Raw genomic sequence first — 14664 nt, forward strand, 5'->3', positions numbered from 1 at the left:
ATATAAGTCCAAATAAGTCAACAAAGGAATACAGTGTACAGAAACTTTTGGTTGTGACTGGGCTTTAATGGCAAACCAACACTATCTTTCCATAATCTATTGCTGGAAAAGGTGTGAAGGACAGCAAGGCTTTTAGCTAAGCAGCAAGGAATCAAGAGAGCTGCTAAGTCACATGACAAAGCTGTGACATCAGGCTGCTCAGAATTCTGAGGAAGTGGGCAGGGGAAAAGCAGTGCAACAGTGAGTTGAGAGGGTTGGTCAGAGCATTCAGACCAAAAAAGCAGATCTGTGAAGAAGCAGCCACTTAGAGGGGAAGCTGTTGCTAGAGACTGAATTCTGCTGATTACTTCTAGAGAGAGTTGGTAGTTAAATAAAAGGAGCCTCAAGCAGGAAAGCTCCTTGGTGTTAAAAGAGTCACATGCACTTCTTAGAGAAGGCCTTTGCTCAGTTGACAAAAGATTAGGAATCTGGGAAGGCTTGCCAAAGGGCCTGGGTAGAGGCAAGGAGGTCAGGCAAAACTGAGGTCATTCTCATGGTGTATAGAACTCTGAAAGTCCAGATTAAGAGAGGCGTAGGAACAACGATTGATATTAGCAGGAGAAGTAAAATAACGTGGGCTCTCAGAGCAACAAACAAAGTAACTGCATAAGACATACCAGTATAACATCTGCCTAGAGTGAACTAAAGTGAAGCATCTTGAACTGTGTAAGTATCCCAGCCTCATCTGTGTTTGTGTGAATAAAGATCTGTTCTTCTTTGCTGTTCAAAAGCTGTGGCGCCTGAATTTTTGTGAATTTAAGAACCACAGATATCAACTGCCTCAAAAACAGTGTCAACCCAAAAGGGGTATAAGCCAGTCTGAAGGAATTTTTAAAAAAACTTTGATTTCATTTTGACAGTAATCTACCACAAAGATACTTAGACAGCAATCCTAAGCAGGTCTACTCTGAATCCTACTGCTGTTTATCCAATGGGGCTTACTTACAGGAAAGCATCCTTAGGATTGCACCATTAGTCTCATTCACTACATCAGTGGTACAGCTGAAGGAAAGAGGTGGGGGGAAAGAAAGTGGAGGTCACTATAAAAAGGTAGTCAGAAAACCAGACAAAAACTGACCAAGTCTTTAATCAAAACAGTCAGTGTCATAGAAGGCTACTCCCACATCTACTAAACAGTTATCCTGTAGTATAGTGCAACTGAAAAGGACAACAATACCTTATTGAAAACAGCTAGAATTCTTAATTTTGACATTCAAAACAGAGGTTTAAGAGCTCTCACTTCATCTCTTTATGTAGTCTAATTTTACTGTTTTCGTTCTTAACTCCTCTACCCCATCCCGCTGTCTATCTCATTTCTTTGGCTTTCCATTTTAATGACACCCAAGGTCTGCTGAATTCTTTAGGCTTCTATGTGGACATTTTTCGTAGGGTTGCAAAACTTGAGAACATAGTTTCTGTGACTGGATATTCCCTTTAGGGGGATCTGGTATCTTTCAAATGCTGCCTCGGTGTAAACCTCAAGTACAGGATGTCTTGGTTTACATTTTATGTATGCTCCGTGCTTGCACATTGTTTCATAATTTTTTTTATTTTGCTTTTTTTCATTGTGATGCCTGAATTTCAGAGTAGACTGAGTTTGCATCTATTTTCTCTGTTAAAAATTAAGTTTTTGTAAGCCAAGAGGTTTATCCAGTATGTCAACAGATATGGCTATATTTATGTTCAATGAAGCTGAAGTATAGGTGACATATGAAATTTCTGTCATTTATTCTGGTGCACTCAATGCATATAAAAAGAAGGTTCACAGTATATTAGTCTGTTTTTTTCTTTTCAGAAAAGTACTGGTTAACTTCTGATTAAAATATTATTATCCCTTTCATGGGAAAGAGATTTTTCTCAAAACATAGTCCAAAACCATAGCACAAAAGTTACTTACTAAGGAAGGTTCATAAGAGTAGAATATAATAATATAATAAATAAAATTTATTTATACCCCGCCCTCCCCGCCAAGGCAGGCTCAGGGCGGCTTACAGGCATGGCAAAGCCATTGAACAATAAAACAGTTATACAATTCAATAAAATTACAATTTACTATTAAATTTTTTACATAATCTAAAAACAATCTAAAATCTATGCCCACCATAGAAGATGACTGGCCTGGGGATTCCGGTACTCTTGGGGAGGGGAAGGTATGACGGTGGGAGCAGGCAGACTTACAAGCGAAGGGGGCTGAGACATGAGAGTGCTCGACCACCTTCCAGCCTGCGTCCCATCCCGATGGTGACAGGTTGTGGGACCAGACGAAGTTACCCGCCTCCGACACTGGTGTTATGCAATGCCAGGTCCATCAATAATAAGACCGTTGTCCTTCGGGACTTCCTGCTGCAGCAGGATGTGGACCTGGCTTGCGTGACCGAGACCTGGGTGCGAGATGGGGAGACCGTGGCTCTCTCCCAGATGACCCCCCCAGGTTACTCGGTCTTCCACCAGTCCCGGACTAGCGGGCGGGGGGGAGGAGTGGCATTACTCATACGAGAGGCTTACTCCTTTAGGGCCCTCTCGGCCCCGGAGATCCCGGGCATCGAATGTGCCGGCCTGATGTGGGATGTTGGGGAGGGGTTGGCGATCTGGCTGGTGTACCGACCGCCTAACGCACCAGCCACCGCCTTACCATCCCTGGTGGAGGCCGTGGCGGGCTGGGCGTTGGAGTACCTAAGGCTACTGGTCTTGGGTGACTTCAATGTGCATGCCGACGACGCGGCCTCCAGCCAGGCGATGGACCTGGTGTCATCCATGGCGACACTAGGACTCTCCCAGGTTGTTACAACGCCCACTCACCAGGCGGGACACATGCTAGACCTGGTCTTCGCGGCCGGAGTACAAGTGAACGACATTGCAATGGAAGCAGTGCCATGGTCGGATCACTTTGCCCTCAAGGCTCGTATGGATATCTCACCCCAAACCCGTTTAGGCGGAGAGCATATTCTGGCTCGCCCGCGGAGCCTGATGGACCCGGAACGGTTCCTGACGGCCCTGCGGGACTTCTGGCCCACTGGCGATTCCCTGGAGGTTATGGTTGAGTCCTGGACCATCGAGGAGATCGCGCCTAGGCGTCCTCTGCGCCCCCGCCTTAAACCGTCTCCCTGGTTTAACCAGGAACTGCGGCAATTGAAGCGGGATCTCAGACGACTAGAGAGGCAATGGCGGCGTACTCGAGACGAAGTGACTCGATCATCTTATAGAGAGAATTTGAGGACCTATGAGATGGCAATCAAATCCGCAAAGAAGACATACTTTGCGGCTAAGATTGCGACCGCAACTTCGCGCCCGGCACAATTATTTGATATAATTCGAGACCTGACTACTCTGCCACAGGGCAGACCAAATTCTGTTGAATTGGAGATAGGCTGTGAGGCTTTTGCGAACTATTTTGCGGACAAGATCGCATCACTCCGCCTCGACCTCCCCGTCAACTTTGAGGCAGTTAACGCAACCGAGGCTCCGAGCATGTCTTCGGACTATATTCTGGACGGTTTCAACCCCCTCAGCCTGGAGGAAGTTGACAGGATCCTCTTATCTGCCCGCCCAACAACTTGCAAATTGGACCCATGCCCTTCCTGGCTTATCAAATCCTGCCAGGGGGATCTCAGATATCCTGTGCGGGATATCATAAACAGATCCCTGACGGAAGGGCTTTTTCCAGCGCCACTCAAAGAGGCTGTGGTCCGTCCCCTCCTAAAAAAACCATCTTTAGACCCGGCCCAATTGGCACACTATAGGCCGGTCTCAAATTTGCCCTTCCTGGGCAAACTTATTGAGAGGGCAGTGGCGAGGCAGCTACAGACTTTCCTGGAGGACGCTTCCATCCTTGACCCACTTCAGTCCGGCTTTCGCCTAGGTCATGGGACGGAGACGGTGTTGGTTGCCCTGGTAGATGACCTTCAACGGCATCTGGATCGGGGTAGCTCGGCAGTACTGATGCTGTTGGACCTATCGGCGGCGTTCGATACGGTCGACCATCGGTTGATGACTTGCCGCCTCGCCGATGCGGGGATTCAGGGGCTGGCCTTACAGTGGCTTTCCTCTTTCCTTGAAGGTCGGGGACAAAGGGTCGCGATTGGGGGGGAACTATCTCAGAGGCGCACACTCAATTGTGGGGTGCCCCAGGGAGCGGTTCTCTCCCCGATGTTATTTAACATCTATATGCGACCTCTTGCCCAGATTGCCCGAAGGTATGGGCTGGGGTGTCACCAGTACGCTGATGACACCCAGCTCTATCTGCTTATGGATGGCCGACCGGTCTGCGCCCCAGAAAATCTAGATTGGGCACTACAGGCCGTGGCTGAGTGGCTCAGACTGAGTGGACTGACACTGAATCCGGCGAAGACAGAGGTCCTTTGTTTTGGTCGCCGGGGACCGGGGGGGGAAACCCCCCTGCCAGCTTTTGAAGGTGCTCCGCTGATACCGGCGGGCAGGGTCAAGAGCCTGGGGGTGCTATTAGAGCCGTCCCTAAAGATGGAGGCTCAGATAGCAACCACTGCCAAGTCCGCGTTTTTTCATCTCAGACGAGCAAGGCAGTTGGCTCCCTTCCTGGACCGCGACGACCTAGCAACAGTGATCCATGCTACGGTCACCTCGAGGTTGGATTACTGCAATGCCCTCTACATGGGGCTGCCCTTGTGCCGGACCCGGAAATTGCAGCTGGTGCAGAATGCCGCGGCCCGGTTGCTATTGGGCCTCCCAAGGTGGGGGCACATCCGGCCGGGTCTTCGGCTCTGCACTGGCTCCCAATAACATACCGAGTCCGGTACAAGGTGCTGGTTATCACCTTTAAAGCCCTATATGGCCTGGGACCTGCCTACCTGAGGGACCGTCTCTCCCCACACGTTCCCCAGAGAGTACTGAGGTCTGGGACTCAAAATCTCCTCACCATCCCTGGGCCTAAGGAAGTCCGTCTCAAGGCGACTAGAGACAGGGCTTTTTCTACAATGGCTCCAACATGGTGGAACCAGCTACCGGAAGAGGTGAGGGCCCTGCGGGATCTTACTCAGTTCCGCAGGGCCTGTAAGACAACCCTCTTCCGGTTAGCCTACGCCTGACTGGATAAATGTAGCCTGCTAAACTGCTGTGTTTTATACTGTGTAGTTTTAATGTTATAATGTTATAGTTTTTAGGTTTTTGAATGCTTAACTTTTAAATGTAATAACTTTGCTTCTGTTTTATTGTTTTATCATTTTGTTGTTGTTGTGAGCCGCCCTGAGCCATTCTGTGGGAAGGGCGGGATATAAATTACGGAATAAATAAAAATAAAATAAATAAAAACAGTCTAAAATATCTCTATTCGGTGTTATCTCAGTTATTAATATTTGTGATGGCATGATGTTTATTTCAAGCTCCATCTTGAAAGGCTAGCCGGAAGAGGGTGGTTTGGCACGCCCTACGGAATTGACTAAGGTCCTGTAGGGCCCGCACCTCTTCCGGCAGCTGGTTCCACCATTGGGGTGCTTTTATAGAGAAGGCCTGTTCTCTAGTTATTTTTAGTTTGGCCTCCTTTGGCCCAGGTACTTCTAGGAGATTTTGTGAGCTAGATCGTAGTGCTCTCTGGGGAACATATGGAATGCTTTGTATCTTTCACCTTTGTTTCCTTCCATTCTTTTAAAACAGACTGCTTTGTCATTCTATCATCCTTTGTAGAGACTTTTTTTAAAAAAAGACCAACCTGAATTGTTGCAGCTATTATAGCTTGGTATGTTTCCACAAACAGAAGGTTACCTCCACATGGAGCATGTCTTTCTAACCTACCTCTCTCTTGATGCAGCCCAAAATGCCCCCCCTAATTCTGCTCCTGAATGGTCCCCAGTCTGATGGATCTAAGTCTGATTTGTTGTATGGTGAGACCTCTGTGTGTGTGTGTGAGAGAGAGAGATATTGCTGTGGAAATCAGGGTCTTTTTTCTCATTCTCTCACTATTTTCATGCTAAAAATTGGTGCCTATAAAGCTCTTTTTGGTTGTGATGTGTGCATGGTGGGGAGCAACTTGGGATAGCTTATTTTCAGCAGGAATACAGAGACACTGGACAGAGTTAACCATTTTTCTTCCTCTGCATTGGTCTTTCCGCTTAAATTGCAGCTCAGCAGCCTCATTCTGTTAAAGATTCTGTTATCATTTGTAAAAGGGATCACGGAAATACACAACCGATATTCCTACCTTAACCTTTCGATGTTTATTTTTGAAAGGGGTGCAGAGGGGGAAGAATGGTGAAAGTTTCAGATCATTTTATCATCTCCTCCTGTTTAACATCTTCAGTTAAATCAAGTTATATGTAGCACAGCCAGAATGTATTAGGCTGGTATCAGTCAGACAGTGAATTTGTGTAACTTACAAAATCTCTTTTAAATCTAGAGCACCAGTGTTTTAAGTCATTATGCATGTGCAGTGAAATCATTGTTGTTACTATTATTAACTTAATGTATACCAGGGATGGCCAACGGTAACTCCAGATGTTTTTTTTTTGCCTACAACTCTCATCAGCCCCAGCCAAAATGGTCAATGGCTGGGGCTGATGGGAGTTAGAGGCAAATAAACATCTGGAGAGCTACCATTGGTCACCCCTAATGTATACAATCCCTTTCTCCCAATGGGGACCAAAGCAGCTTACAGCATTCTTTTCTTCTCCATTTTCTTCTAACAACAACCTTATGAGGTAGGTTAGGTTGAGAGTGAGTGATAGCTTGTGCAACCTTGTGTATAGTATTTATTTATTTAAAACATTTATCATCCCATTTTTCCACAGTGCCCAGGATGGCTCGTTTTTGCATGTTCATTTTTGGTTTTATGCCCATAGCCATAAACATATTTTGTTGCATCTCTGCAGTCAAGCATAATTTTAGTTTTCCTAACAAGAGGCAGACTGGATCCTTTCTCAGGGACTGGTTTGCATAAATCACTTGATCTCTCATCTGTTAATAACTTTCAGCCAAATATATGAAAGGTATTTGAAAGGTATCATATGTGAGCTGACATTTGGCAAAATGAAAGTTCTGATGGTGGTGGTTTAAGTGCTGTTCTAAGCAAAGTTACACCCTTCTAAGCCCAGTAACTTCAATGGACTTAGAAGGATGTAACTCTTTAGGATTGCAGTATTATACTTATTTATATAAGAAAGCCGTTTCTTGGTACCCCCATCACTGAGTCAACAACCATAAAATGTAAATGGACCTTCAGTTCAAATGGCTCAGAAGGAAAAGTTGCAGAACAAAATAATTTTTAAAACATTTGTTGATTTCAGAGTCATCAAACATGTATTTTATATTCTTCAATTGCTTAGTTTTACAAGTTCTTGTTTCCCCCCTACAGATTCTTCCTATTCAGAGCCTCCAGATGTCCAACAGCAATTGAACCACTATCAGTCAGCAGCTTTGGCAAGGAATAATATTAGCCCTGTCCCGCTTTCTGGCACAGACCAGAAAGCTGAAGTTGTCCTTAACTGTGAATTTTGTGAATTCTCCTCGGGTTATATTCAGAGTATTCGGCGTCATTATCGTGACAAACATGGAGGGAAGAAGCTTTTTAAGTGTAAAGATTGTTCCTTCTATACAGGCTTTAAGTAAGTATTTACATCATAAATATCCCCCTTTTCCCTTGACTTTAGACCACATCACTAAACTTAGATTGTTAAGTAGATGATCAATGATAAGGATCAAAATCACCTAGTGACATAAGATTGTATTTATTCATTTCATTGATACCCCACCTTTCTTCCAAATGACAGTGCAGAGCAGAGCAGCATATATAATTTTCCTCTGTTCTGTTTTTTCCTTCATAACAGCCCTGTGAAGTAGGTAAGGCTGAAAGAGAGAGTGACTGACCCAAGGTCACCCAGCAAGCTTCCATGGCAGACTGGGGTTCAAACCTGGGATTTCCAGATCTGAGTCCAAACTCTAACCACTACAGTACTCTGGATATGAATTATTCTTCTGTTTATTGTCCTGGTAGCATGGAAGTTTGGAAATATGTATGGTGATATTTTTGCCTCCTACTGACAATTCTGCTCATTATTGTAAATTTTAGCTTAATCTTTTTTTAAAATGCCCATAGAATAGGGATAAGAACCTTTTGGCTGGCAAGAATGAGGGGCCAGGCCTACTTCCTGAGGGGCAGTAGGAAGTGTCCTTCTTCCCCCAGCCATGCTTAATTGTTGGGATGTTGCTAACCCATACTGCCATGTTTTCCTACCATGGAGCTTGGAATAGCAGGGCAATACAGTGACACACTCATACTCCTTGTGAGGTGGAAGAGGGCAGGGCTCATCTTAGCTTTCCAGTACCAACTGGTTCCAGTGCCAGCTCTTTGTAGCCTGAAGAGGTAACTGCTGGTCTGCCTCACTTGTGGGTCTGCCTAGTGCCAACCCAAGACACAGCTGAGGGTGGGAGGGGTGGAGCAAGGAAGGCTTGTGAAACCTTGGGCCTACCAGCTGGGTCTCTTCAAGGATCACTGGTTTGCTTAAACGGTCATGAAATGATTGATAGGCAACTGAAATAGCTAAGAAGAAGAAGAAGATATTGGATTTATATCCCGCCCTCCACTCCGAAGAGTCTCAGAGCGGCTCACAATCTCCTTTACCTTCCTCCCCCACAACAGGCACCCTGTGAGGTGGGTGGGGCTGGAGAGGGCTCTCCCAGCAGCTGCCCTTTCAAGGACAACCTCTGCCAGAGCTATGGCTGACCCAAGGCCATTCCAGCAGGTGCAAGTGGAGGAGTAGGGAATCAAACCCGGTTCTCCCAGATAAGAGTCCGCACACTTAACCACTACACCAAACTGGCTCTCCTGGGGTGCCAGCCTCCAGGGGGGGTCCTGGAGATCTCCCAGAAGTACAGCTGATCTCTAGATGACACAGATCACTTCCCCTGGAGCAAATGGCTGCTTTGGAAGATGGACTCTATAGCATTGTGGTTGGCTGTGGCCCTTTCCCTCTCTAGGCTTTACCCCACGGTCTCTAGGAATTTTCTAATCTGGAGCTGGCAGCCCTAAAAGTCCTGTTTGGTTTTCTGAAATACCAAAAGCAATATAAGGTATTTGTTAAGGAATGTCCTCTTACAAGGTGTGCTATGAAACTGGAAAACTTCTAATAATGTTGTCCAGGCCTGTGGTTTGGGCTCATTTGCTTCTGAGAGCATTTATAATTCATTTGCACAGGGTTTTTTTTAAAGAATGATTCAAGAGCCACAAGGACTGACATGTTAAAAAGTCCACTTGCGTCTACTCTTGTGCCAGCTAATGTTCCAACATCACACTTAAAAAAAAAAATTTAGAGTATTTATTAAGATTGTGCAAAAGATGATAGAATAATTAAGGATGATACACATTACATAGTTGTAGAACAGTTGGTTTGACTGAAACATAGGATGAGATGAAATATTGGTTTGTTGTACCCAAGTATTTTTTTAGATTTTTAAAGGATACTCTATTTTCCAATTTTAGTGATTACTGGATTTATATTTTTGTATCTTTGGTTATTTCTAATTGACCACTGCAAGTTCCAGTCTTATTAAATTGAAGTACTCTGTATGCATCATCACACTTCGACACACCCTTATAACATCCAAGGAACTCTAGAGAGTGCACCTGCATCTTTTTGCAACAGTCTGGGAAGCATCTTTTAGAGCCAACAGTATTTTCTGCTTTGAGTGAAAGCACAAGCAGCAGGGAAAAAAATTGCAGACACAAATCTCCACACAGCTCCTTTTCCCTGATCTCTTTTAGTTAGAGGTTGACGTCTGCCCAGAAGCAAGAAGAATTTAGAAACCAGCCTAGGGGGAAGAAATAGTGAATTCCTATCAACTGTGCAGTATTCTGCAGTCAGCAAAACTTTCAGTCCCCTAAGTTTGTAATCACTGAAGTGTATTTTATTCAAACTTTTTAGCAGAATTTCACAGATACTTTATGGGAAATTATCGGTAAAGGTGAAGGGAGGATGAGGTTGCACTGTGTATTATTCTGCTTCCTTAAATAACGTGGGGAGAAGGGGACGGTTATGAGTTTGTCCACTGGGTTTTATGAGAAACTATTTAAGAACATGATCTGACAATTATTTTTGCATATAGTACTGTAATTTAGGCCTGCTCCCAAACTGAAATAGCATATGGTTTGGAAGACATGGCTCTCAAATGGTAAACTCCCCTTCTTATGGAATTTTGAGTGATTGCTAGCTTCTGTGGGAGCTCTTATCCTATCCTGAATCCAAACTAAAATTATTCTGTTGTCTTGATAAGACCAGGAGAAAGACTTCCTTCTTGGCCACATCCTGAATTATCTCAGTTAGTGGAACTTAGATGTACCAGTTCCATTCGCATTTTTTTGTTTGTTTCAAATTATGGGCTAACGGAGCAGTTTCCTGACTTGGTGTGTTTTCTTTTGCTTCCTGGGGATATCTTTAGTCATCCTTGTAGCCCCACAAGTTTCATTTTACAGTTCTTTATGCCTGGGACAAATGACAACCCATGCAACCAGTGGGTATTCCCCTCCCTTAGGACTGGCTCCTGTATGCAAAGCAATGATGTGGCAGAGACCTGAGCTTTTGAATGGCCTCACCTGACTGCATGGGTGGCTCACATTTTGGAATGTTTTCTTTTGTTCAGGTTCCATGCAAACAGAAAACCACTGCCAAAAGCAAAGAGGGGAGGAGTACAACCATCTCCCCTCCTGTTGTGCCAGTTCCCACTTACATGGGGAGGAAGTCTTTTTGTGTGAAAGAACATTCAAAGCTTCCCATCATCTGCTTACATCCTGAAATGGTGCAGTCCACTAATCTCCCTCAGGGTTTTGCCTCCCCATTCCCACTTCATTTTCCTACATGAGTGAATCAGGCCTGAGGCAATGCAGGGATAACTGCCAGTCTCTTTAAGGCCTTGAATTTAGAGGTTAGCACAGTCCTCATCTAGATATCAGTGGAATGAGGTGATAGAATTCTGAGGTGCTAGAATGGAACGTACCATTCCCACCTGTCATTCTTAGTAACCAAACAGATGTACTGTTGGTTGATCTGTTAACCATGGTTCAGAAACTGGGTCACTCCTAGTATCTGTAAAGGATCAACAAATGGTATACCTGGCTGGCCTTTGAGAATACCTAAGTGCAACTATATTTTGGCTTCGAATGGTTAATAGCAAAAGTTGATAATTATTCCATTATTTGAAGCATTTGAAGCTTCAGATACAAGCTTACGTTATCTAAAGGATTTGGTTCCACAGCATCCTGTTCTGAAGCTGTCCCCTGTTCCCTGTGTTTACAGATCTGCTTTTACTATGCACGTTGAAGCTGGGCATTCGGCAGTTCCTGAGGAAGGACCCAAAGATCTACGCTGTCCTCTGTGTCTGTACCACACCAAATATAAACGGAACATGATTGACCATATCGTCCTTCACAGAGGTAAAGGGACCCCACAAGAACAGGGTTCTGGAGATGGTTAATGGTTGTGGGAGCATGAATAACAGAAAATTAAGACATAAGGAATGTTGATAGGTGACTCTGTAGACAGTGTTTGGTTAAGATCTACAGATTTGGGATCTCACTCTGCTTCTGGAATCTCAGATTGTATCTGTGATCAGAGAGGTGGTGTTTTGTTTTTTTTACTAACTAAAGCTGATCCACCAGCTGTCCCTGCCACTTCTAGATTTTAACTACAGCCATGCAATCCATGGCTACTCTTGAATACAGTCCAGAAAATTGGGTTACTGCAAAATGTTACCACCTGTCTGTTGAATATGAGCAAGTAAGAACCTGTCTTTGCTCAGAATATTACAGTGGTTAAGTATGTGTTTCTAGGCACTATTCAAGCTCCGTGTTTTGACCTTGAAAGCCAAAGTCAGTTTGTATCCAGAGAAGAATAAGGAAAACCTACTCCCATATTGAGCCTCTCTGCCAGCAAGGGGCCTTGCTCAGGATTTTATCTCAGGTTGAAGCAGAATTACAGGGCCCTTATCAGAAGCTGTAGCAGCCCCAGTTTTGCAGTACTCAATCCTCCATGGTGTTTACCTGACTCTTCTTGTTGTTCCTTCTGTGGGTTGTATGTTACCACTGAGTATTTATTAATGCAACTGTAGGATCATTTTATGCTGCTTCTCTTCATTCTTTATATTTTATGATTATTTTTATGCTTGTAATTGTTAATATTAGTTATGAATTGCTGTGAAACCTTGGCTATGTATCAGTGTGTGGCCAATCCAGGTCCATCAGCACAGACCACATAGCTCAGTTGAAAGCCATAAACTCTCTAGTAGCTGGGCATGAAGGAGACCTAGCATGGTGCAGTGGTTACAGTGTTGGACCAGGATCTGAGAGACATAGGTTCAAATCTCCACTCTGCCATGGAAGCTTGTTGGGTGACCTTGGGCCAGTCACATTCCTTCAGTTCTAATGTACTTCATTGGGTTGTTGTGAGGATAAGACAGAGGAGGTCCCCACTGAACAGAAAGCTGGGATATTAATACATAAATAAATATATGCATCACATTTTTGTCCTTCTGCAATATCTTTGCAATCAGAAGTATAAAAATTTTGGTGAAGGTTGGTGAGGGAATGTGACCATTGAGTCTGCTGGTTGGAAAACCTTGTTTTTGCTATGCAGACATGAATACTTGAAGCTGCCCTTTACTGAGTCAGACCATTGAGCTGTCAATGCCAGTGTTGTCTATTCTGGCTGGCAGGAGCTCTCCAGAGTCTCAGTGAAAGGTTTTTCATATCTTCTACTGTTTGATGCTTTTAACTGAAGTTGCCAGAAATTAAACCTGGGACGTTCTGCATTGAAAACAGATGTTCTGCCACTGAGCCACAGCCTCTCTCTCCACTGTGCATGTATATCTGTTTTGTATGCAATCCTCATCATACCTTCTTTATACAGTGTGTGTATGTGATGCTAAGGCAGATATTAGCTCCATCTCTGTGCCATGTTATGCCTAGAATGTCTTTCTCTGCCTGGCACCAGGCCTCACCTGGTCTTCCAGACTGGAACAGTAAATCTTGGCTTGGGTGTCTGTGTTTGTGGGTTTTTCCCCCCCCCCTTAAGAAAATTAAAGAGGAATTTCGTATTTTGTTGGCTGCAGATTTATGAGCGCAGAAGACACAGCTGTTTGCACTCTTCAAAACTGGGAATCCTGCCCATAGTTATCACACTTGATGGTTTGAGATGGTCTGTTGGCTATTGAAATCCATACCCATGTGTTGGTGGTGGCATTCTGCCTGATCACAGGCTGAGCTGCATCCCCCAGCAGGGGTATTGGTTCTCAGGCAATGAGAGCTGTGTGTGCTGTTCCTTCGGGCAGAGCTGTTTTTATGTTGCACTTGATGTGTGCCACTTCTTTATAAGCAGGCAGTTGTGTTACTTTGTGAACCTGAGTGGAGAACCCAAGAGGACTAGAGTTCATAGACAATTTCTGGCTCTCTAGGAAAAGCAGACCAATGACTTTCCCAGACGCCCCTTCACTCCATGCACTTATGGGATGGATTCAAAATGTGTGTAACAGAGCCACCTCAGTGAATGTAAAAGCTGGTGAAACAATTGCTTCCAGTGTTGAGCTTAACCTCTGAGGGAGTGATAGCGCCGGACTGCCAGAGCCTGTTGACCTCTAGGGCATGCTAGAAGGTCTATCTGTTTTACAAGGCTTTTTAAAGATGGAGAGTCCACAGAGGTTTCAAGAAGTAGTGTTAGTTTTTGTTTTATGCTTTTTGGGGGGGGGGGGCGGGGGGAATGAATGAAACAACTGGTTCCTCCCAGGTTTATTTTCTGAGGCAATTTAAGCCGTGTCAGGAATGCACTGCAAAAGAAACGTTTGAATGGTGAATAGGTAATGTTGGAAGAAAGCCCAGAAATATGCATGAAAGGTGGGTTTTTTTTAACCTGTTAATGAATTTAACATCTTTGCTGCCCTTTGCATCTTGGAAGTTAACTTGCGGGTGTTTGGCTAATCAGTTCTCATAAGCTCCCTGCAAGAAGCAGTGAAGTGATGTTTGCCTTCTGAACATCTCTGCCAATTTGTCAGTACCAAGGCCTCTCCTGTGAGATTCTCCCTAACACAGCTGTTTTCCTGCTTGAGAGAGGCATGAGAGCGTGCCCTTTGCTCGGAGCAAGTCTACACGGACTACAAGGTTACCTGACTGCAGCTCTTTGTCCTGCATCAGAGGTGGCCCCCAGAGTTTCCAGAGTTATCTTGGTGTGTTCTTTCAGAAAGAAGGGGGCTTCCAAAAAAGCTTGTTCATGGTGTTAACTGTGCAACCCTCTGGAATAATTTCTAATAGCATTTTTAAAAAATTGTCATTCAAATCGGCAGTTTCCTAGTAAAAGATGTAATAGACGTGAATCCTATACTTCTAGTCTTTAAACAAGGGCTAACAACAGGACCACACTCTTGTTTTAGATTGTAGTAGTACATTCGCATCTAGGGCATTATGAAAAATGTATAGGCTGATGCACCAGCATTAATACTCTGTTCCCAGTCTGTATCAGACAGTCCCTCATTTGAAGACTTTATAGTACTAATCACAGCCTCCACTTTTTGTTTTTATGGTGGGATATAACCAGACCATCAATTTAAAAGTGTTCCTGTCAGACTTTTGAACTACCGTTTGGTGGAGATTCTTGATCATATTTGGACTCCCCACACACACTG

At 44.4% G+C, this 14664-nt stretch overlaps 1 protein-coding gene across 6 annotated transcripts in view; it reads left to right on the top strand.

Annotated features, from left to right (window-relative positions):
• The window catches only part of ZNF462 (zinc finger protein 462), a 173815-nt gene that overhangs the window by 140777 nt on the left and 18374 nt on the right, over nucleotides 1–14664 (top strand). For all 6 annotated transcript variants that reach the window (XM_060237110.1, XM_060237108.1, XM_060237114.1 and 3 more), the window contains 2 exons: nucleotides 7358–7607; nucleotides 11292–11428. In XM_060237110.1, coding sequence (XP_060093093.1) covers nucleotides 7358–7607; nucleotides 11292–11428 — 387 coding nt within the window. The remainder of the gene's footprint in view (nucleotides 1–7357; nucleotides 7608–11291; nucleotides 11429–14664) is intronic.

This window comes from Heteronotia binoei, chromosome 4, assembly GCF_032191835.1.
Source record: "Heteronotia binoei isolate CCM8104 ecotype False Entrance Well chromosome 4, APGP_CSIRO_Hbin_v1, whole genome shotgun sequence".
NCBI classification, from domain to species: Eukaryota; Metazoa; Chordata; class Lepidosauria; order Squamata; family Gekkonidae; genus Heteronotia; species Heteronotia binoei.